The sequence below is a fragment of the Xiphias gladius genome, chromosome 13 (genome assembly GCF_016859285.1).
Source record: "Xiphias gladius isolate SHS-SW01 ecotype Sanya breed wild chromosome 13, ASM1685928v1, whole genome shotgun sequence".
NCBI lineage: Eukaryota > Metazoa > Chordata > Actinopteri > Istiophoriformes > Xiphiidae > Xiphias > Xiphias gladius.
In genome coordinates this window covers 13279640-13302972 of record NC_053412.1, presented here as the reverse complement: position 1 = coordinate 13302972, position 23333 = coordinate 13279640, and the positions used below count along the sequence as shown (strand labels likewise).

Here is a 23333-nt window from a genome sequence, read left to right as displayed (position 1 = left end):
ATCCCGTGTCTGACGTTGCTGTATGTTGCATGTCCAGCATGCCGCAATGGTTCAATGCTGCTCAGGCACTGAGAGGAGATTAAAATGACTAAGGGCTCTATTTTGGTGCAGGCACGCAGCCAGACGTGCGGAGAGGAGCGTAGATTTGTGCCAGCAAAGTGGGACGCTTCCTCATGTGAAGCGGTTTTGGTGTTTCGGCGACTGCGTTGCCCATCCGGCGGCACGATTCAATCATGGTACCACGAATGGCCGCGTTTCGAGGCTTGTGATTTTTTTTTTTCATTATTAACGTTATCTCGGAAATTTGAACAAAAAAAGAGATATACAATTTGCAAACCACTAGTCCAAATTTTTTAAAGTCCCCCCGAAATCAATAACGTGTTTTGCTAATCGTTATGTGATTCAGATGTGTGACCTCTTAGCAGCGTGATGTATGTGCAGAGTTTGACACTAGAAGGCGGTTTTCACGTTCATCTGCTGAAGGGGGAAAGTTTCTCTGTCCTCACCTTAAATCTCACTTTAATTTGGGACATCACCACTAGTTTTGGAAGCCAGTCGTGGTCCAGTTTACAAATGACACAAATCTGATGTAGAAACTTCAAAGCCCCTCGAGTGCAAAAACACTGAGAACTGGCTTTTCAGTGTCGTAGGAGATCTCTTGTGTGCAGCAGTGAAATATTTGTATATTCACAGATTCTGGATTTTTCAATGACAGAGAAGGAGTAGATGTAATTTTACGATTTTTTGAGCCTAATGAAAAAAAGAAAGTCTCCCTCATAAAGTCTCTATAATATTTTGTTCATTCAGTATATTTCCCTCATATCCTGACAGTAGGGTAGCATCATAACTCATAACACATCATGCAGAGTTTTTCAATCACATATGATCGCTATAGTCAGTTCAAATGTATCAGTGTCAAACTTTGTAGGGACATTTCCTCAGAGGTCAGATGAGCTGGTACGGACTGAGTGATCTGCTCATGGACACTCTGGATAGGGAGACGCTTTGTGGACACGTGCTCTTAACATCATCTCTGAAGTCTCATAACTAAACCATAAAATTTCCATTGAGCACCGGATAACACACAAAGTGCATTTAGTGTATTTCATAAGTTCTGATGCTATAGTCTAAAGTTGAGCGAGGCTTGTGATTACAGAGTACCCGCACCAGCATAGAGACCACGGGAAATGAAGTGCACCCCTCTTCCTTACAATTACTGCTGAAAAGTCCTTGAGCAGTGCTCTGAGGGGCCTAAACGGCACAAGTGCAGCAGCTCAGTTGCCCGGGCAGCTCCCGGGTTCGCTGTGCCACGTTGAAGCAGAGCAGCGCTGAGACAGAGCAAGTGCGTTCCGTCACTGGTCTCTTGGTAATGAAAGAGGACAAGGACACTAATTATGTGCTCATGATTCCTCTCAGCGCACCTGAAGAAATGCATTAGTGGAAGTCTGAGAGTATAGTTCAGATGTGTATTGTGTCCAAGTTTAAGAGTTGAAATCATGTGGTGCAAGTGCATGTGGTTGACTCATATGACTGGTGAACGGGATACATACATCTTCAAGGACTGGCAGATCAGGGAACTGCGAGGGTGTAATGTGATTGGCCGGGGGGGGGGGCATGCAGTGACACAGAGCCAGACAGAGCAATCAGTGGGATTCAAACATGTGAGCGTGCTTCACATGTACACATAAGACACGTCAATGAGAATGCAGCAAAGAAAAACGAAAAAAGCAACTCCGATTTTAATTAGAGGGCAATTCTGATTTATATTCAAAGTAACTTTTTGAAACTAAACTGAAATTTAGTGGGGATCTAACATTATTGAAAATATTTTTACACTTTGGGCTTTATGATATGTGGGAGTATAGAATTTATATAGTCTAGTTTCCATAATATTTGTTGTTAGTGAAATAAAACAAATCAGGTAATTTAGGTTAAAGCAAATACAGTTCTGTTCTTTTGGAATTGTAGCTAGAACCTCATATTTCCTTAGGATAAGGATAAGTCTGGTGATATTCTAGATTTTCCTTATTATTAACAAATCTCATGTGCAGATCCAAACCAACAATGAATGTATCCTACCAACATGCACTGTGTGTGTGTATCCAGAGCCTGATGTATCTTTCTCCTCTGTGCCACAGAGCTCTGTTGTTTTCCAGAAACTATTAAAAACACATCAGTGAGCTGCACTGTTGCACTGGGTGACACGTTCCTTCATTACAATGAAAACACACACCGTAGTTTATTTTGGCTCATTCCCACACACACACACACACACACACACACCATCCTGCTGACCCAAATACCCAATAGAACACTAATCTCACTAGAGAATTAATCCACTGCTGAAAATAGTCTCCAACAAATGCTCTGTTTTCTCCTGTTTGAGTAATCTTTGTTAAAAACTACAGGGACCAGCTGTGGTCAGTTGGGGGAAAGTTGGAAAGTACTGACAGATAGACAAACCCATTGTTGGTTTTGGTCTTTTCATGGGATTTGATGACAATAACGAAAATATAGAAAAACATTTACAAAGAAATGTATTGTTATGGATAAATATAGAGAAAAATATTTACTTTAACTGACTTGATTCCATTAATAAACCCTATCTATGGCTGACAGGCGTGTTGGCATCATCACTTCCACCTAGAAAGTTTGTCATTTTTCCGTATTATAAGTCAAAAATCTGATGTACCTGTAATTACAGCCCAAACTTTCGCTAATGTGTGACGATTTAGGATCCTATAGTAAACTGTTAACAGGAATGTCCAGCCTACTGGAACTTGCAAAGCACATTTGAAAGGAAGTCAATTAATATACTTGTTATTAGAAGCTTTTCAAGCACGTTTCATGCTAATTGTTAGCACAAACAATTATAAAGGGACTTAAAGGGACTTACACACTGTCTTTTAAAGATCTTAGATAGTTAGTATTATTAGCTTGTCTAGTTGGTAGTATTTTCAGTTAGTACTGCAGATATAGAAGTCGTGCCTAGTGAAACTCACACATTGTCTTTTGAAGGGTATGAACTTGCCCTCCACCTCAACCCAACGCGTGTTGAGCTGTAGTTGGCGGGGCTCCACTAGATTGGCGCCTCCAGCTTCTGAGAGCTGATTGGCTAAGCCCTGCACCTCCTTAAGCTCCTCCTTCTTCTTGTCGAACTCTGAGCCAATTTCCTATTGGATGAAATCAACCAGGTGGTCACTTTCTATTGGCTGAGCCCGCGGCGGGGCGGGGGCGGTTAAGCACAGAGAGGCATGTGGATGTGCTCGAAACACACATTCACACACACACACAACAACACACACACACACGCACGCACGCACGCACGCACACACACACACACACACACACACAGGGACAATTAATACATAAAAAAAAATAAAACACATTCATTTACTCAGTAGCACACACTCCAACAAAGACACAACATATTAATAAAAGGGACAAGATATCAGTATCAGTGTCAAACATAAACATACACAAGGAATCCATATTGTATATTGCTACTGTATGTAGCTCCATTTAAATAATCCATATAAAATGAGAAAATTCTGTAATTAGGAGGCACACACTGCCTTAAGACTTTATTCATATTGAGAAGGAGTACAATCACTGGCCAGTACAGGCGGGGAAGTGCTGTGTGTGGGCGGGGGAGTGTGGAGGTGAAAAGAAGCAGAGAACTACATCAACAGAGAGTCACATGGACAGATAGATGGACAGACAGACAGGCAGCGTGAACTCTCAGTTGTGGCAAGGACAGGTGAGCCTGAGGCGAGCGTGAGAGAAGTCCGCTTAGCGAAATGTCATAGTGATCGTCTGAAAGTGAAAGACAAACATACACAGTCAGGGTGGGAGCAGAAAAAAAAAAAATGGTGGAGGCCAGGGTTTCTCCATCAAACCTTTTTCCAAAACACAATTATGTAGTGTATTTTGAGCAGATTCCAAACAGAGTTTAAAGTTGTGGCATCGGTATGTAGCATTAACATCGATATATCATTGTCAAATTAATTTGGATGCCCTTTTAGAACAACTGTTTACCAAAGAAGCCCGGCAAAATCTCTCACATTCATATTTTTATTGGACTTTTTAATAGGAGCATCTCTCTCATGATATTGTTTGTTATGAGTATAGTAGTAAAGAAAGGCTGTAAAGATTTTAATCTCATCGCCAAATTAATAGCTTAATTTGAAATTTAATCACTACTGAATAGTTAGCATTAAATCTTAAACACCAAACTAGGAAAATTTTACTTTGAAAAAACCAGCTATGTGAAATTCTCTGGTTTGATTTCCCCTCTGAAATTTCCAGAGGGTCATTTCAAGTCATACAAAAACTCCATTTCAGGTTGTTTTTTCCCCAACAAATTGATTCAATGAATAAAAAGTACGTTCAAGGTGCTCAAATGGGAGCAACTGGAAATCTTGGAACCTTAAAGTGAGACTATATAACTTATTCTGAAACCCAAAACAAATGATAATTACAAGTCAATGATAAATACTAGAACATTATAACAGTAGCACAGGCGAGACGAGTCATTAAATCAGCAAACTTATCTATCTATGGTTTGCAAACATTAGCTAATGTTAGCTACACTAGCTACTGGTCATACCAAACCAAGTAAGACTGTAGCAGTGTTTTGAATTGAACGGCGATTACAGGTTTTTTTGCCTGTGAATTCTACTTTCATATGTAAGAGTAAAAATGTGTTATTTCTTCTTTCAAAAGTTACACGGTTTTCTGAATTTGTGGGCCCCAATTTAAAATTTTCAAAGTCAAATATTTCAAACCTCTAATCTCACAGGTATTTTATAATTTAACATTAGTAGTGGTTAAGTTTCACAATAAGGTAGTCAGTTGCTTTTAAATTTCCAATTATTATGGCCCTTCTTTGCCTCATATCTGAACTTTACCTCCTAGAGCAAGGAGTTTACACGGCCTTTTGTCTTGACCAAAAACACCCTGTTGGAGTTTTTACTTCCCGGTTTTTAGTTGCTCTGCTATCTGCTGTAATGGAAAACACATACGCTGTGCAAGTCAGCTGGCATCAGCTGTTACGAGCTATAATAAATAATAATTATACTGCTGGCTCAGAAATTAATTCAGTAATGATTTATTGATGTTAAGATGCTGCTCACAACACACTTTAATTAGCCTTTATTTTTTCCTGACTCTGGGTCCATCAGAAAAACTCCCAGACAAAAGCTGCAGCCTTCTACTGGGGAGAAGAATTGATCTACAGTTATTTCTGTAAAACAGATATGATGAAGATTTCCTGGAACAATTATTCAGAAGGTCCGTTTCCCGGGCGGAAAACATTGCAAAAGCCTCGACACAAACCCCTTGGTCCAGAAGAAGATGGGGAGAGGTAAGAAACCAAGGGAAAGGAAAAGATTCACATGTACCAAGAAAATGGAGGATGAGAAAGGGTTAAAGAGACAGTAAATGTGACGTGAGGAGCTGGATGATGAGGAAGACAGAGATAAACAGTAGCCCAGCTTGGACATCGAACTTCATGGTTTGTTTGTTTTTTTGGTGCGAGAGAAAAGAAAAAAATCTTTGGACATTATCCTTAATTCTGGGTACGTGTACGTGCATGTATGTGTCTTGTCACCTTGACCCTCTCTCCCTCGGGAGGGTCAGGCAGTTGGTCCACACTGCGCTGGATGTCGTCCAGCCAGGCCAGCAGGTCATGTGACTTCCTCCTGTATTGGTACCACTGTGGAGCGATAGCCAGTGCTTTCCGGTTCCTCTGTGCACGCAGGTCCTGCACACACACACACACACACACGCGCACACACACACACACACACACACACACACAGAGTTACACGTCTGCAGAAATGCTTCTGCTTTAACTTTAGGACACATTTAGACATTTTTCAACCACTGTCCTGATCTCTAGTGTTGCAGGACCTTATATACAATCTAATAATACAGCATTAATATGTATGCAAAGTGCATTAACATTAACTTAAAATAACACTAAGAATCAAAACAAAACCATGGGGTTATGTGGAGTCATTGCCAGAAAAAACAAGAACCTACGTTGAGTGTGAAACAGGTGTTCCCCCTGTTTTTCTTATTTCAAGGTTGTTAATTGACTTCTCTCCTGAGAGAATCCGAGAGACCCTCATGACCATGGAGGCTGTGTTGCCTGGGGTCAGAACAAGAGCGATTCCAAAATGGAGTTGTACAGGAGCAAGCAACCTTGCCCCGATTAAGGAGACTGGGGCTATGTCCTGGAGCCATGCCTGGGAGGCAAACTTGCTGGCGAGCACCCGGTGGCCTGCGCCAACACCTATGGGCCAAGTCAAGCTCAAGCAAAAGCAATGGCACGAGGCCGCTGCTCCAGCTAAGGTTGTGAGGGCTCAGGGCTCAGGGCTCTCTGGTTGTATTTTTGGAGCCCTAGCAGACTTTCCAGCAACTCTGCAGACTCTGTTTAAGCCAAAGCAGAAACTCACGTTGCTAACCAGCGCCATGTGCCTGTTCCCCCTATGATGACGTGAGGGTGACTTCCAGATACGTTGACTTGCTCCAACAGAACTCTTTTACTGGGACATTGTGACTGGGCCTAATTGAACTCTTGGCTACTTGGGGAACGTGCAGCTGTCAGTGACCCGGACATGTTTGCCATCATCATCACAGCGTCTCAGATCATTGGATACAATGATTTGGACTGTAGCTTCTTGTATTGCTGGGTAAACTGTGCCGACCCTCAGTCCTAACCAGCCTTCAGGCCACGATTTTCTCTCTGAATGTTCGGATGGAAAGCTTCCAGCTTTAACTATGAAAACACGTATTTCTCTCTCTCGCTTCACTTGTCTGTTTGTGTATAATGTGTATTGCATAATTTACGTTACCTTGACAGTGTTGTACTTGCTGTTGAGCTGGTCGTGTTTAAGTCTGATCTGCTCTCTCTTGTCCTGATCCGGGACTCTCTTCTGTAGATTCTCTCCCTTCAACAGTAACTCCTTCACTGCACCTTCCTCACAGTCCTGCACACACACACACGCACAAACACACACATACACACACGCACTTTGTTTATAGGTGCAGGCATTTAAAAGGAAGTCAAAACAGCTGTGATTATCCCCTTGTGTGTGTGTTTATGAAACCTTGTCTTCCTGGAAGTCCTCCTCCTTGAGGTTTTCCCCCTGTTTGACTTCTTCCTCCAGGAGCTCCAGCCAGATCTGTGCTTCACTGTGGTACTGCTCCAGCTCCTTGGCTGATGCTGCCGTCTGCCACACACACACACACACACGCACGCAGCCACGGCCACAGCACATGCACATAGACGCACAATGAAAGGAAAATCATTAGTGGCCAAGAGAAAGTAAATTTTGTCGGAGAGATTGGAGCAGATTTAGTGTGAGTTTTAAGTAAATTTAGTGTGAGACTTTTAACCAGAGAGTTGGAAGTCTATTTAGTGAGACTTTGAAGTAAATTTAGGTAGGGTATGAAGTACATTTAGTGAGTTTGGAGTCTGCTTGGAGAGAGTCTGAAGTAAATTTACGGTGATAGTTTGGATTATATTATTTAGCAAGAAAGATGAAAGAGAAAAACTCTATCTAAAACTGAAACTATTTACAAGCCAAACTAACTGACATTTTAATTAAGATTGAATGTGAATTTCAAAAATAACAGTATTCAGAGGGTACAACCGCCCCTCTTCCCTACCTGTCCAGAGGCGATGCGTTGAGCGATTGTGTCAAACCTCCGGTTGAGCTGCTCCACTCTGGGTCCCACCTGGGCCTGACAGTTCTCCCCCCTGGTGGACATGAGTTCCTGGGCTAAGGCCCTCACCTCCTCCATCTTACCCCTCGTCAGCTCCAGCTCTGCACGCAACGCCTGCAGGACACAAACACACAGTTAGTCGGGAGAGGCTGTCCGTCCCGCAGGCGTGACAGCTGCCTCTGCAGGACTGTCGAAAATACAACTGAGTTGCGGCTTGTTCAGTTCAGACCCACTCTCAACCTTCCACGTCTGTCGTGTCTCATCCCTTTGTGGGTTAGGCGAGATTTCAGCCCTGGCATTAGTGGTGCTGGTTTTAAAAGTCCGGGCAGACTTAAGCATGAGTCGATTCTTGAATATGTGTGGTGATAGCTACACATCAGATATTTACAGGGATAGGTGTATGGAGGCAAAAATGGCCAGAAGTATCTGGAAACCTATAATCAACTGAACAGCTAATTGTGAAATTTAACCACTACTGAATATTTTAAAATTTAAATAGCATATTAATAAATATTAATAAATATTTTTTTTTTTTGATAACCATCTTCCTAAATTTATGGGATTTTTATTTACAATCTTTTTTTTCAGAGGGTAGCTGGGCCTCGAAAAGTAATATAGAAATTTTAGTGTCAAATGTTCAAAAAAGATCAATTTATTATTGTTCTTGAATTTGAAAATTCAGATCAAGTCAGAAGATCAGGTCATTCAAATTATAATGGTGAATTTCAATGTGAGAAAATCTGAGAAGATGGTTTATTAAAGTCAAATTTTCAATGCTATAGATTCAGTGGTATTTCACTTTCAACATTAAGTATTCCGTAGTGGTTAAATGTCACAATTTGGTGTCTCTCAAATGTGTTTATTGCCCTGTGTCCTTTTTTTTTGGACGGTGTTAGTATAGAATAATTATTAAATAGAAAGAAAAAGAAATGAATAAATAAGAATGCAACAGAACATGCCTCAGAACATGCTACTTTCTATAAGAAAACTTGCCTGTGTTCAGTAAAAGTGAGTATTTCACATTCACTGTATGCCGCTGAATTAAAAGGCAGCCAACCCCGTATTTAACAAGAGAGGAGAGCTAAGAATCACTGCCCCCCACAGGCACTAACATAAGATAAGTGTGTGTTAATGATTTATCCCTCTGTTCCGCAGCTGATAACAAGAGAGCACCGTTAAGGATAATATCTGGATTTTCAAATAATACTGTTTTTCTTCTCCTAATGGGCCAAAAGCCTTCACTTCTAATCTACAAACAGACTTTGAGATTTAGTGGAGAAAAAAAAAAACCCCACAAGAGTCAATAGAGTCAAATCAGATATAGATGACACACAAAGTAGACAAAGATTACAACCTTCAGCACAGTGTCGTTGGGTCCCTGGCTGTGCATGTCGTCCATCTTTTTCTCCGCTCCGTCGATCCACCCGTTCACTTCCTCTATCTCTCCATCTAACTTCTGCATCTGCCGCTGGTAGTCCTGAGAGAGAGAGAGAGAGAGAGAGAGAGAGGGGGAGAGGAGACAAAGAGAGAGACAAAGAGAGAGATGACTTTTTGAGGGGGCCAACAGGGACGCTGATGTTGCGTTATTTTTAGAGACTTTGGTATAATTTTAGCACTGATAAGAGAAAGAGGTAGCTAGAGACAAGTGAATACAGTATCAAAGTCTTTTGATTCTCTTTTCTCTGACCAGCAGCAGGTTGAGCCATTCCTCTGCTCTGGATGTGACCGCGATCCAGTTGCAGCGCAGCAGACTGACTTTGTCGTCCACCAGGCTTCCGTGGCCCCGCAGCACGGCCTTGAGGGCCTCGGCGAGGTCCACCACGGCCTGCAGCTGAGGCTGGCGCCGCTCTGTCTCCCCGTGGATGGACTGAGGGGATAAGAGAGAGAGGGGAAGGAAAACAAGGAATTTCAAGGAGTGGTCAAACATAGAAAGACATAACAAAATATAGAAAATCAACATAAAACCATTGGAGTAGATGTTATAAAAAGGTTGCCATTCCACACAAGTGGGTTTTTTAAAAACTTCTTAAAATGTGGCACTGACTCAGCAGGTCTAATACTGAGGGAGGGTTTGTTCCACACCAGTGGAGCTAAGACAGTAAAAGCATGATTGCCCTTTGTCTTAAGCCCAGACTCTGGAACCCTTTAGCAACATTTGGTTCTCAGATCTGACGGGATAAAAGACCTGAAATATAAGAGGCAGAGCCAGACCTTGTACCTTGAGTTTAAAAGTAATCAGTAGAATCTTAAGTGGAATTCTGAAGCGAGTGGGGAGCCAATGTAACTCAGCCAAGACTGGGGAGATATGCTCTCTACGGCTAGTGTTTGTAGGAAGTCAAGCTGCTGGACTCTGCGCCAAGTGTAGACGAGCAACTGCTGGATCAAGCGAATGATGAATTGCAGTAATCGGGGAAGAAGACAGGAAATCAAAGTGTGACTATGTTGTTCAACTATGACGTTTGGTCTTGCAGGTAAAACGTGAGAATACTGTGGGATGTTGTAGGAATTCGGTGTGGGGCAGCTCTGCAGCTTGGCTGAACTGTATCTGGGTGGAGGAGAGAATAATAAATTTCGCATGATTGTTGGTATATAAAAGAGCAGTAATAATGTTTGGGATAGGACACGTTTCCTTCAGTGGATGTAAACACCGACATATTTTTTTTTTTAGAAGAGGGGCAAGTTGGATGCTTTCTTTCAATTTGTGAAGTTTGATAGGTGAGAGGAAATTATGGCGGGGGGGGGACAAAGCTCCTCAGCCGGACTCAAAGTGGGAACGCTGCTATCCTGCGTCAGCGTCTTACACCTCCAGGCCTCCGGGGTGTCACTCGGTAGGTTCTGTGCCTTTGTCTGTGTGGCTCATACCTGTGCCCATGCCACCTCAGCCTCCAGGTCACTGGGCATACCGTCCACAGCGGAGCGCTTGGTCAGCTCAGCGTCGGTGGCGGCCAGCCACTCCGTCAGCCCGTTCAGCTCCTTGCGCAGCTTCCTCGACAGCTTCAGACTCTTCTCCAGCTCCAGTTTACTCTCAGTTACCTTGGAGTGGAATACAGTAAATCCATCTCTAAATCTGGCCTGGTTGATTTCAGCTGTTTACCTTGTGTGTGTGTGTTCTCACCTGTGCTCCCAGCTGGTTGTAGAGCAGTTTCAGGGCGGTCACCCTGTCGTCCAGCTCTTTGGGCTGCTCAGTCTGCTGCCTCTGGACGATCTGTCTGCCTGTTTTTATCACCGTCTCCACCTCCCCTTTCACTTCGCTCAGCACCTTGTACAACTTCTGTTAGAGACAGACAGCAGGAGCTTTATATAAGATCCATCAATCTATTTATTAACCTACCCGCCAGCGCGATGCGATGACCCACCATGCACTGCTCCAGCTGCGACTGCACCACGTCCTGCTCCACGCTGCGGATGTCCAGCACCCCAACCTGACTTTTGACGCCGGCCAGCGCACGCTCACACTCGGCCAGCCGAGTGTCGAAGTTGGCTGGCTTCTGGAAGAGCCGGAACTTCGTCCACACGTCTGCCAGCATTTTCTACGCAAAAAAGGCAAAGAGGCACGTGGACTTGTGAGGAGACGGCCCGTGGGTTCTGGAAACGGTGTGTGAAATATCCTCTGACAGTCGCGGGGTTCTGTGCTGCGTGTGGTACTTCAAAAACATCAGCCACACGTTCCATACAGCTAACACAACACAATTAAACAGATTATATGCCGCGGAACAAACAACGCATGTTAATGAAAACACTTAAAAATAAGTCTGCTGCAAAGAATTCGGCACGGGTCCGTTTTGCGCTCACAAATTTTGACTTGAACTGAGCGTACATCAACAAATCCATTACCAGCACCGGCCCAGGAACTAAATAAATGATACGAGTGAATTAGAAAACGAACAAGCAAACGAAAACAACAACACAGTGATACGTGCAGATTGTGGAGGCTGTGTAATCATTTCATTTGTGTTTCCAACTGGGCAGACATATTAGGCGGAACAGCAACTTTGTGCGCTTTTCTACACACTGATTGACTGACTGACTGAATTTTGTATTTGTTATTTTAATGGGAGAAGGATTGTTTGAGGACTTTTCCTGTTTGTTACATAAGGCCTGACTCTGCTGAGGAGCAGCCATGTTTTGGTCAGGAAAGTCATTTTAGTTTTTTTTTTTTTAATTTTTTTTTTTTTTTTACAAATATACTACAATGTTGTCAGTAAACCAAAAGGAAAAAAAATACCTGGGTAAGGTCTATCTGTCCCATCATCCTCTGGGACGGCTCTTTGTCCTGGTTCTTCTTCCTAATGTCCTCCAGGGTCGCATCATGGCCACTCAGTTCTGCCTGGATTTTCTGTCACATACACACATGCACAAATACAAGCACACATCTTAATATAATGCCAAATTAGGAATAAAATGAGCTGAATGCAAAATGTGAGTTTTAGACAAATCTTCTTTATGAATGAGAACCAAAAAAAAGTGAATAAAAATTAAGAACTCATATTTATAAAGTATAGAGTTTAGAAAATTGAGTAAAATCTGACTGGAAAGTGAAACTAAAGGCAATAAAGTTTAAATAGATTGATAGTGTATCTCCCTCTGCTGACCACAAGGGGGCAGTAGGCATCAAGGAGAGAAGAGAAGGCACGTTAATAACAAGCCTAACTAATAACTAGTTAGGCCCCCTCCCCTTACACACACACACACACACACACACACACACACACACACACACACACACACACACACACACGCACATACAGTCTCTGTCACCCCTCTCTCTTTTTAAATACCAAGTTCCCAGTAATCACAAATGCTCGTCCACACCATTCTAATCCAATCACCCCCCCCCCCGTGTGTGTGTGTGTGCGCGCTCCTGCTGTCCTGTCCAAAGCAGCTCTAGATTTAATTAGAACCACAAAGAGAAATAGAGCCTTTGCTATTGTCTCTCTGGTCCCTTTGCACGTGGCCTCACACGCAGAAACACACACACACACAGAAAGAGGAAATCTCTGTATTTTTTATTTTAAGTGTATTTCCACTCTCCTGTCCTTCTTTTCTCTCTCTGCCTGTCCACACAGATGTTTCTGTAACCAACAAAAAGGACAGGGCCAATGGCTTGACGGTGGGCTTCAACTAAAACCTGCTATTGCTGATGGCAAGTTAAGTTAATTTTTCGAATACGTTTATTCTTTTCACTTTAACACAAATCTGAGCACACATCTGGCGAGAACCAAGCAGTTTGATGTGAATACAGTCCGGCCCCGTCTGATTACTGCAGGTCAAGGCGGGTCTGTTTGGATCGGGCAACAAGGCACCCCTTGTCGATCTGATCCAGTCTGGTTTCGCAGTCAGGGTTGGTTCTGTTTGCATCGGTTCAGGTCTGGCTAGGTCTAGTTGGTGCCACAGATCTAGACCCATCATTTCCATATTTCTTCAAATCTATAAGTTGTATTTGGAGATTATCAGATTTTGCCATCCAACAGAAGATTTAGAGTCCCACAGACTAGACCGAACAGATTACAGAACTCATCTCTTCCTCAGTCTATCAAACTGTTATATATACAGCTTAAACTGAACAACTGAAGAAATACAGTATGTTTGTAGCGTTTGTTTGTTGTCTGGCCAATCGTTGTGTTTTATTACGTGTGTGAAACAGTGTGTGCCTCGTGATACGAGACAAATTTCAGAGGAATCTGACAATAAAGTGAAATCAATTCAGTCTATTTTGGTCCCGCCAGGCCAAATCTACTGAATGTCCATGCACGTTTTACAGATCCACCGAACTGAAAAAGGTCCATTCAGATTCCTCCAGGTCATGAGAAAGCATCGGGTTTCTCAGCCATTTTACAGAGCACATTTTGAGTTATGGGATCTTGTAGAATATTTGGTTGCACTTATCTTTGATTAGCCCCGATTGAGTCATGTCTAATGGAACTTCTAGAAGAGCCAGGCTCTTTCAGGCAGATTCCATCCAAGAAATTACGGGCAGAAAAACTGGCATTTGGCTTGTTTATGGTGGGGGGGGTTTTTCTACACAGATTACACTGAATATTATATGACTTGTTATTTTTTTATGTCTTTATTTGCAATTACTTGTTTTATTTATTCATCTTTTAAAATGGTTCAGATTGATGTTACATGTCAACCTCTTTTATTTCTTCAGCTTTAGACATTTCTCTCCAAAAGAGATTTGTCATTTTACTTTACTTTGATGGAGACAAACCAGATGCAGACTGTTGAAAGAAATTAAAATGGAATAAATACACTTCAACAATTGCTTTTTACTGAGTGGGACCATTTAAGGGTTAAGGAACCTGAAAGGTCTCAGAAGGAAAATTGGTCAACTGATAAAGCAAGTTAACAAGATCATTAAGGTATAATGGCCCAACTTTGATTCCTTTAATTCCTTACACACAGACAGATACGCAGTGGCACTACCTGAGCCTCCTGTGGTATCTGCTGGGCGTCGATGTGGTCGGTCAGGAATGCAGTGAGGTGGCGGTCTGTGTTAGCCAGCGACTCCTGGATCTGCCTCAGTGTCTTGTCATTCTCCTGGGCCCACTGGGCACTTTTCTCCAGCTCCTTCTGCCTGAGCGCCGCCTAGGGGAAACAAGAAAAAAAAAACAACAACACTTAGAAGGACGCATAAAGTAGGCTATAAATACAGGAAGCAGCTCGTGAGGAACACATCGTTAGATGTACATTCATACATTCAGTTTTTTCAATCCACACTGTATAGAACAGCCATTCCCCATAAATAATAACTTGGAAAATATCTGTACAAGGTCCCTGTAAAAATCAGAGGATATGCAATTTTACAGAAACCCCTGGGTGTGCTTGGAATATTTCATTCACATATTTATACTTGTTATTTTTTGCAGTGGGTATATAAAGAGCCTATGCTGAAAAACACCAACCTCTACAGTTGTGCACGCACAGGCACACAGTCTACTACATTTCAGTATCTGGAATTAGGTGACTAGATGAGCAAAAAATAAAATTTACTACAACTAAATCCAGAAAGTCAGGTGTCATCAGCCTTTCTCGGTGGTAAATACTGCATAATCAAGAATCCAGCAAGACTCTCTTCTCTCTTTTTTCTTGTCAACAAATCCCATTGCATTCTCAAGTCAACAATGAAGGTATCCTACTCACAAGTATTGTGTGTTTATCAAAAGCCCGATATATCTTCCTTTGTGCCAATTGTTAAAAATGACAGTGACCAGCTGTATTAAGTACTTATTGAGCCTTATTTGAAAACTATTTGTGAGGTCTTTTAAAGATTTTTGTCTTCAGAAGTAGCAAATGGGCTTGGACCCGAGAGCCACAGACAGAGAAAAGAAGTCAAAAAGTATTGAGTGACGGACTAACAGATTGTTGGTTTTGTACTTTACATAGGATTTTTTGACAATAAGAAAAATGTATCATACCACCAGCCTTAATTCATCTGTGTGATCGCAAAATACGATTTTCTGGAAGCTTGGTGATGTAGTGACTACTCGTACGGCTAGTGAACTACTGTAACTGGCAAGCTAACCACAAAACGTTAGCCAACTGGGAACGTGCTAGTTAGTCAGTGGCAATAGCCCGCTGAGCTTCCTTCTGTTTTCTCTGGACAGTGTTGTTTACTCCCTCGTGACATTTTATTCTTGGGCTTGTTCATTATTGGGCTTGTTCATCATTCAGGAAAAATGCTGACTCTTTCGTATATTCAAAAGATGCCTTTGTACCATCGACTCCAGCTCATACTCCAACAGATGAGGTTAATTAAAAGTTGACGGCGTGAAGCAGCTAATAAGCTACAACTGCTTCCTCCATCTTGGACTGCACCGTCAAGACAGCTTGCTGTTGGTCGACGGCACAAATCTGCAGGTCAAAGTTTACTAAAGTTGGAAAAAACATTTGGTTGGATTTATCTCGCCACCACAAACAAATCCACTGATCCGAAATAAATTGATTCGGCTAAATCGGTTAATTTCAGTGGAATTAAAGCTACACTTCCACTAACATTGATTAATTCAGATCTAAATTTTTTTTTTTTTTAGCTAGTGTAACTGAGCATTTATCCTTTAAAAATAAATAACTGTTGATATTCTAGCCTGTATTGGTCACAATGACTTCAATGCACAAACACACACACACACACACACACACACACACACACACACACACACACACACACACACACACACACACACACACACACAATAGTTACACCTTCACATAAACACATACACAGACAAACATAAGCACATACACAAGGAAGAACTATATGTACACAAACACCCCCCCCCACACACACTCCCTCTGCGTGTACCCTCTTGCGGAGCGGACTCCGAGGTTTCTCTCTCATGTCGTCCCCATGTGATCGACCACATCAAGTCCGCTGTCACTAAAAACACCAATAACCAACGATCCTCCGACGCCTGTTGTCAGCAAAGCATCCGGCGCCTTGGCAACTACTTAGTGCTTCCTTTCTTCCTTTCCTCTGGTGACTGCCTACAAGATTAACTAGTAAACATACCAATTACATCATAAACCTGTGTGAGCCCGTATGTGTGGACAGAGAGAGGGGAGTGTATATGTGATTACAGGTAGGCATGCTAATCCCATACAGAAGGATAATGACTAAGTATAGCCCTGAGCCTGTGTAACCCTTGTGTCACAGGCACTCTCTCTCTCACATACAAACACACACATTCACAGTATTCCTAATGTTACCATGGGATCTACCATAAGATGTTTAGTGCTTTCCCGCTTCCATGTCTTAGTTTATAATGTATGAAATGAGAATTTAAGTGAGATTAAATATTTAGACTACACTGATAACAACCTTCCCTGTGGCAATGTATGAATACATATTCTCATTAAACACTCACTTTTCCCTTATTACTTATTTCTCACACACACATACACAGTGGCGAATGCTGTGATTGTGAACAAGAGAGACAGAGGATCAGTGTTTGCTCAGCTGTGCTGTGTCGGAAACGCCATCGGCAAAGCAAGAGCGGCGTTCTCCACACCACAATTCCTTTTATTGGTCTTCAGCTGTTACAAGAAACCGAAATTAAAATGGCAAATATGCCCCTCTCATCCTAAGACATGCAGACGGATGCATGCACGGGCTGGATTCATTTCAACATGAGATTTAAAGTGGGACATTGATATAATGAAATGATATACTTATTCTACTGTCTCGGCATTTGCTTGGATCCCTGCACTCCTTAGAAACTTAGCTCTGATTCTTAGGAAGTGTTGACATTAAGCTATTTGACTCTTGCACTTATTCTTAGAATATTTTTATTTGTATAGGGAGTAGGAAATAGATTAAAAAAATAGATTTTTTCTGTCTAACTTCGATTTGGACGACGTCTGCAGTTTCACAGTCAAGTTGTAAAGGAAGGCGAATCAAATGGTGCCGATGTCAGATGGAGTTAGAAGGCTCTATACTGGTGTGAGTTGCTGGTTCAACTCCCGTGCAGTTGTGTTTACATTCAGTGTTTCTCACCATAACTCACTGTGGCTATCATTGAGGTCCAACAAACTTGTTGAATGAATTCCCTTCTTCATAATACATTTGCAGAGCCGGTTTTTCTAAGAACTTGAGACCTACAATGTTTACATCAATGTTTGCTTTCTTCTTTGCCTTTGTTGGCAAATTGCTACATATCTTGGCATGTTACTGCCACCAACTGTCGATCAGATGAATTGCATCAAACCAAGGCCAATATTCTATTATTATAATATTAGACCACACACCCATGAGGATGCACATGCACACAATACAAACTAAACGGGGGCCCACTCTCAAAAACACTGCTCCAATAGCAGTACTAGTGGTAAAAAAAACCACAGGTAACCTTTAAATATCATATTGTCTCATTAAATGACAGGGGTTTCTCCTTGACTATAGAGCCATATTAAAGTACAACTTGGAACAATGTAGTTACCATACACACAATAGTCCAAGTTCTTCAATTATGGCTTACTAAACCTTTTTTTTTTTTTTTTTTTTTTTAAATTTCACGATAATTCAAGTGCAGGTACTGAAAACTTTTTAACTGGCAGCAAAAATGTGTCCATTGAATTGAGCATTGAAATAAGTAAGTAAAAAATGTAAAGCTCACATCTAGACATCTGATACTACACGTGTGGTCAGATCTAGCGTGTTTTACTTATTCATCAATTAGATACTTCATGATTAAAATTTTATTACAGTTTTATTACAGTTTTATTTGGGTAAAATTCTTGTACAGCTGCTTGTGTTTCAGACAGCGATCATTTTGGTATTGGTACTGAAATTCTGGTTGAAATTCACAAGTTTTGAAAACTTTTTATACTTCAGAAAAATTTCTTACATAAGCAGTTTTTCAGTGCTGAAGCCTATGATGGGCAACAAGGAGGTGCAATCCATGGCCTGCTTTCCAACCCAACGAGAACCCCAGCACACATGCATGTCTTGAGAATCCTCATCTCGGATCACAAGACATATTACAGCTGTCTGTCCCCCGGTCTGTATGTAGAGATATGGGAAGGAAATTCTTCTGCTCCAGACACTTGGACTAGTCTGCATATGGTATTTAGATTGAGATATCTGTAGGAGAATTTAACATTAAATTATTAATTGCCATATTCCATTTGTCTGTGCCAGTTCCACGGCCATTGTCTTATGTTTAAAGGTGCTATATGTAAGTTTTCTCTGCCGCTAAACATGGTTTCTTGCCGGGAGTGGGTGGTGGTGGTGATTGTCGCTTGCTAAGAGCTTCAGCCATTTTTTTGTTTACAATAGAAGAGGTTAGAATACTCCCTCGAATAAACGCTACTTCTTCAGGGCAGCCTGGACGTTACAGGGACTTGCTTTCGAAAAGTGAGAAGACGGGCCGGTCACATCGGGGCTAGCTGGTTAGCATGCTAAATTAGAAGTTAAGTAGAAGTAGAAGTTAAGAAGTGACAGAAATGGAAAACAAAAGTTAACATCGGCGTTGTTTTCCAAAGCTGGAGACAGCTCTTGGTAGGTAAAGGAATGAAGTTTGATGCTGAACTCACAACGGTTCTTCTAGAATGCTCAGTAAACAGCTTTTAATGCTAACGTTGGCTAGGTAGCTATACCAAAACTTACAAAAAGCTCCTTTAATGATACACGTGAATGGAACAGAGCCATAATTAATGTTATTAGTTCACCTGTGCTTTTCTTGCAGTAACAAGAGATAATGTCTGATGTGAACAGTCTACAGCACAAGCTATGTTTGACAGTTAAACAAAGCTTAAATTATTTACACTAATTGTTTCTAAAAACTCATTTAAACCTTATTTGTCAGTGACAATGCACATTAATTGACATGATTATGATGTCAATTTAAAATGTTACAGAATGAAATTGTGAATTTAGAATTGTAAAATGTCATTCACATGACACCATTATCTGACAAGCTATTCATTTATTCATTTGAGTTATTTATAGTTTTATGCATTAATGGCCCAAAATCTAAAAATAGAAAAGATCTGTCTCCAAATTTATTCTCTAAATTGGTTCTATTAGGTTCAGAATGTACAGAGGAGGACTAATAAAAAAATAATGTTACAAATTTAAAAAAATGCCAACTAAGATGAAAGTTTTTTAAATCTTGTATGAACCTTATTAACCCTTAGCTACCATGCTAGATAGCTAGCTTAAGGTTTACTACACAACTAATGCTGATGTTTGTTACCAAGAATCAATGTCGTTATTATTATCCCTAAGCTGCTGTCGCTACTTTAGAGAGGATAGCCACTCAGGCCAAAATTTTAACATATGGAAATGTAAAATCCAGGCTCAAGTAAATTTGGGGGCAAAAATGACACCTGAAGAGCACTGAAAAACCGCCGACTAGAAAACTAAAAGAAATGTAGAACGAAGACAATTAGCAAACTTTAAAAAAAATTGTATCGTTTGTAAAACAATACAATTCAAAAATGTGATATAATTTTGATATTATATATTAGGAGTGAATTGAGGGCCGTTCATATTTATTAGTTTTGCGGTCTAGGATGTGAAAACTTTGAACCTCAGTAATTCATTATAATGCCTAATGGAAATGTCCAGTTTTCATCTGGAGTCCCTGGGAAGGTTGAAATATGTAAAACTGGCTACACAACTAACTTAGAGATTTGACAGTGTGTTCTTCAAACAGCACTGATCACGTTCATAAAAGAAAAAGAAGAACAAAAAAAGAAAGGATTTCCTCAACACGGTCCCCTTTGGTCAAGAAAAGGGTAAAACATTAAGGCAATTTTTTGGTCTCTGTGTGCTTCTGCTCCTCCATCTGTCTTTCTAGAGATACTCACAAAGACTTCTGTCCCATCTCTGAGCTCCCCATTCTCTTTATAGATGACAAACAAACAAGGCTCAGAGCCACCTGGTCTAACCTCACATGCATACATATTGACATACACACCAGACCAAGGACACCAGCCACTGTAATGCTTTCAAACACACACGCAAACACACACAATGGCACTTCCTCTCAAAAAGTATAAAAAGTCTGAAACAAACGAGTGTGTCACACACGCACACACACTCATTGTCTCTGATGGGTCGACAAACAAAGGGAGGCTTATCAGGCTGCAAGGAGAACATTAATCTGGCTCCGTTGTGAGGGAGGATCAACCCAGTGGGCAATGAGTGTGTGTGTCTCTCTTTCTCTCTCTGTGTGTGTGTGTGTGTGTTTGTGTGTGTGTGAGTCTCTAATCTATCAGTGAGGAGCACCACAAGAGGCTGAGAACGTATTGCTGCCATTGATGATGGCTGACGATGGCTAGAAAGAAAGGAGGGGAGACATAGGGAGAGGGAGATAAAGTGGCAAAAGGAGGATAGGGAGGACAAGAGGGTGAGGAGGAGAAGGAGGAGGAAGAAATTAATGAAGAAAAGGCAGGAGGAGCAGGGAAAGAGGAGAAGGGAAAAAGAAAGAGGAGAAAAAGAAAGATGAAGAGGATGGAGGTGGAAAAGTATGAAATTGAAAAAAAAGGTGGAAGGAAGAAGGAAAAGGAAAGGTGTAAAGGAACAGTGATAAACCAAGGAAGGGGAAAATGAGAGAAGAGGAAATGGAGGAGGATATGATATAAGAGCTTGCTTATTTCCTTGGGTCAACAGCCCAAAACTCAAAAGGGTCAGGTCACCATTATAGAAGACACAGAAGCTTGAACCAGTTCATTTTTTTTTTTTGGCATGTTTGCGTAAAACAAACTAACAAACATACTTAGACTTAGAATTAATCAATAATCAAAATGGCTGACGAAAAATGTATCCATCCATGGCTAATCAATGAATGGACTAGTGGTTTCAGCCCTTGATGTGAAGGAGTAGTAGGAAGCGAAAGACAGGAGGGGGATAAAGAAGATAAGAAAAAGGTGTGGTAATTGTGCTGCATAGCTCTAAAGTTAAAATTCAACACACCAACACAAAAGTTTAATACTGCAGTACTCTATGGAACATTTTAGGGTTCACTAAAGAAAATCACCACTCAGTTTTAAATAACATCAAATGCTGTTTCTACGTTTAGGATATCTGGGTTTATGCTTGTGTTCATAAACATCTGTCTCCAAAAGAAGCCACGCAAATTTGCGGGAAAAAGTCAGCTAGAAAATGTAGGTAAAGTTGATGTAGACTGTATTTCTTTCTCCAATTTCACTGTGCATTTAGCCACTCTATCTTAAAGTTCCTCTCCTGGCATTGATTAAATAAACTCCTCTGTTACTCTAAATTGCACATTTAGAAGTTTTTTCCTTGAAAAAGTCCCTCCATGGCCTTAAATTAGCTTGAATGTAACTCTATACCTTTGCCACATTGAGTAGTCTCAGACCTGGGGATATGCAAATTAGCCCCACCTCTCTCTCCGCCCCTCAGCCACTAGCCTGCAGCTCCGCCTCTGCTCATCAAGCGCACCCGCCTCTGCTTGTTTTTTCTCATCCGCCAGCTACTGTATGCCACACAATGGCGCGTGGTAATAGGGGAGTAATTCGGGCACACATGTTTGAACCTGAAACCGACTCCGATGACGAAGAAGAAGAAGAGCAAATTCATCGGAAATCCACAGTGCCTGGTGCACAGGGGACGACGCTTAGGTGCTAGCTATTAGAACTAAACAAAGGCAAACAAAACTGCCATCACATGCAAAGCATTATTTATGATTTATTTACATTAATTAATCGACCATTCACAATAATCGCTCAAAATTAGAAGGGGGAGTTGTGGAGAAGAAGCTGTTAATGGTCTGCAGCTCTCTCTCTCTCTGTCTCGTTCACTGTCCCTTCACTTCCGTGTCGTTTCCCTTCTCTTTGTGGTTCGCTACGATGGGGAGAAATGGAATTGGGGCCGAAAGTTCTATTTACAACCACAAAAAGCAAACAGGCTAAGAAACCGAGCTAAACGCTGTGTTCTGTCTGTCTGCCCATCAATGTTGTCCACTCCGTTTCACAGCACTACGGGCAGCGCACCACCTAATTGTCACCATTTTACAACGCAAAAGCCCACGTGCTTATGCGCCATAATATTTAGACACCAAAAAGCAGTAAACCACTGGCCAGCATACAGTGCATCTACCGGTATATGTGATAAAAATGGTCAAGATACCACATAAGTATTAATGTTCCCTCACAACATACTATGCAGTAGGTGATTCTGGCTGCCTTTTACTCGATTTCCAGAGAATTACAAGATCCACTCACCTTTAATCTTTATCTGATGCCTTGGGCTCACCTGTCTGGTAGAAATCAAATCCCCACTGTGCTCCGCGCTTCAAGAGACGTCCGGTTATACGGGTTCCTATCTTGTAGCTGATTAAATTTCATTTTGATATTCTAAAACCACAACGGTGATTAGTGGTGAAACCTCTAACTTCAGGTTGCGCTCGCTGCATAGAAGCTGACAGGCTGCTTTCACGTCTTTACTACAATAGAGTGTTAAATCTTGGAATCGAAATCTCTAGACTTTTTCTTTCTTAAAAGATTACAACCTTTTTCTCATAATGTTTTGATTTTATTCATGAATTCTCCGACCAGGTTTTTGCTAGTTGAGGTCCAAATATTCCAAAAAGAACTAACTGAAGTGAATTTGAAAGAAAGGCGCCTAAACTATGAGACACTTGAGCACACGTGAATGACATGAAAAATGATTTATTGTGCAGAAACTGACTCCATGTCCTGTGTGGTATGTTGATACTGTAGTGGGCTACTCATGCACACAAACAACCGGATAATAAACCACCGGTTAATGCTCTGTTCAGTGACTGTCTTAGTCACTTGAGCTGGTGCACGTTTGGTCGTGCGCTTCGAGCCCACTGTACCTGCCAGCGGCTCTAGTCGTAATTGCCTTTAAGTCTTTTTCCACTCAGTTGTCTTGAATCTGATTTACTTAATGTTGCAAGTGGTGCAGCTGCAGACCCTTTACACGACAACGTTTCCAACTAACTAACTACACAGTTGTATCATCGTTTTGTTTGGCTCACAAACAATCAAACTCCAAGAGAATAAAACCGATATAACCGCAACATTTCAATTTCTGCTGGGCGATGTAATCAGTCTCTCATTCCGGGTCTAATGGAGCAGCTCTTGATGATGTCACAGGTTAAATCTTC

At 41.4% G+C, this 23333-nt stretch overlaps 1 protein-coding gene across 1 annotated transcript in view; it reads right to left on the bottom strand.

Moving 5' to 3' along the window:
• The window catches only part of dmd (dystrophin), a 334110-nt gene that overhangs the window by 97762 nt on the left and 213015 nt on the right, over positions 1 to 23333 (bottom strand). Inside the window, exons 34-45 of the mRNA XM_040141867.1 lie at positions 14161 to 14322; positions 11960 to 12070; positions 11091 to 11264; positions 10850 to 11005; positions 10597 to 10767; positions 9422 to 9601; positions 9089 to 9211; positions 7678 to 7848; positions 7116 to 7238; positions 6861 to 6995; positions 5612 to 5764; positions 3003 to 3173 (exon numbers count right to left, since the gene is read on the bottom strand). Of these exons, the coding sequence (XP_039997801.1) occupies positions 3003 to 3173; positions 5612 to 5764; positions 6861 to 6995; positions 7116 to 7238; positions 7678 to 7848; positions 9089 to 9211; positions 9422 to 9601; positions 10597 to 10767; positions 10850 to 11005; positions 11091 to 11264; positions 11960 to 12070; positions 14161 to 14322 (1830 nt within the window). The remainder of the gene's footprint in view (positions 1 to 3002; positions 3174 to 5611; positions 5765 to 6860; positions 6996 to 7115; positions 7239 to 7677; positions 7849 to 9088; positions 9212 to 9421; positions 9602 to 10596; positions 10768 to 10849; positions 11006 to 11090; positions 11265 to 11959; positions 12071 to 14160; positions 14323 to 23333) is intronic.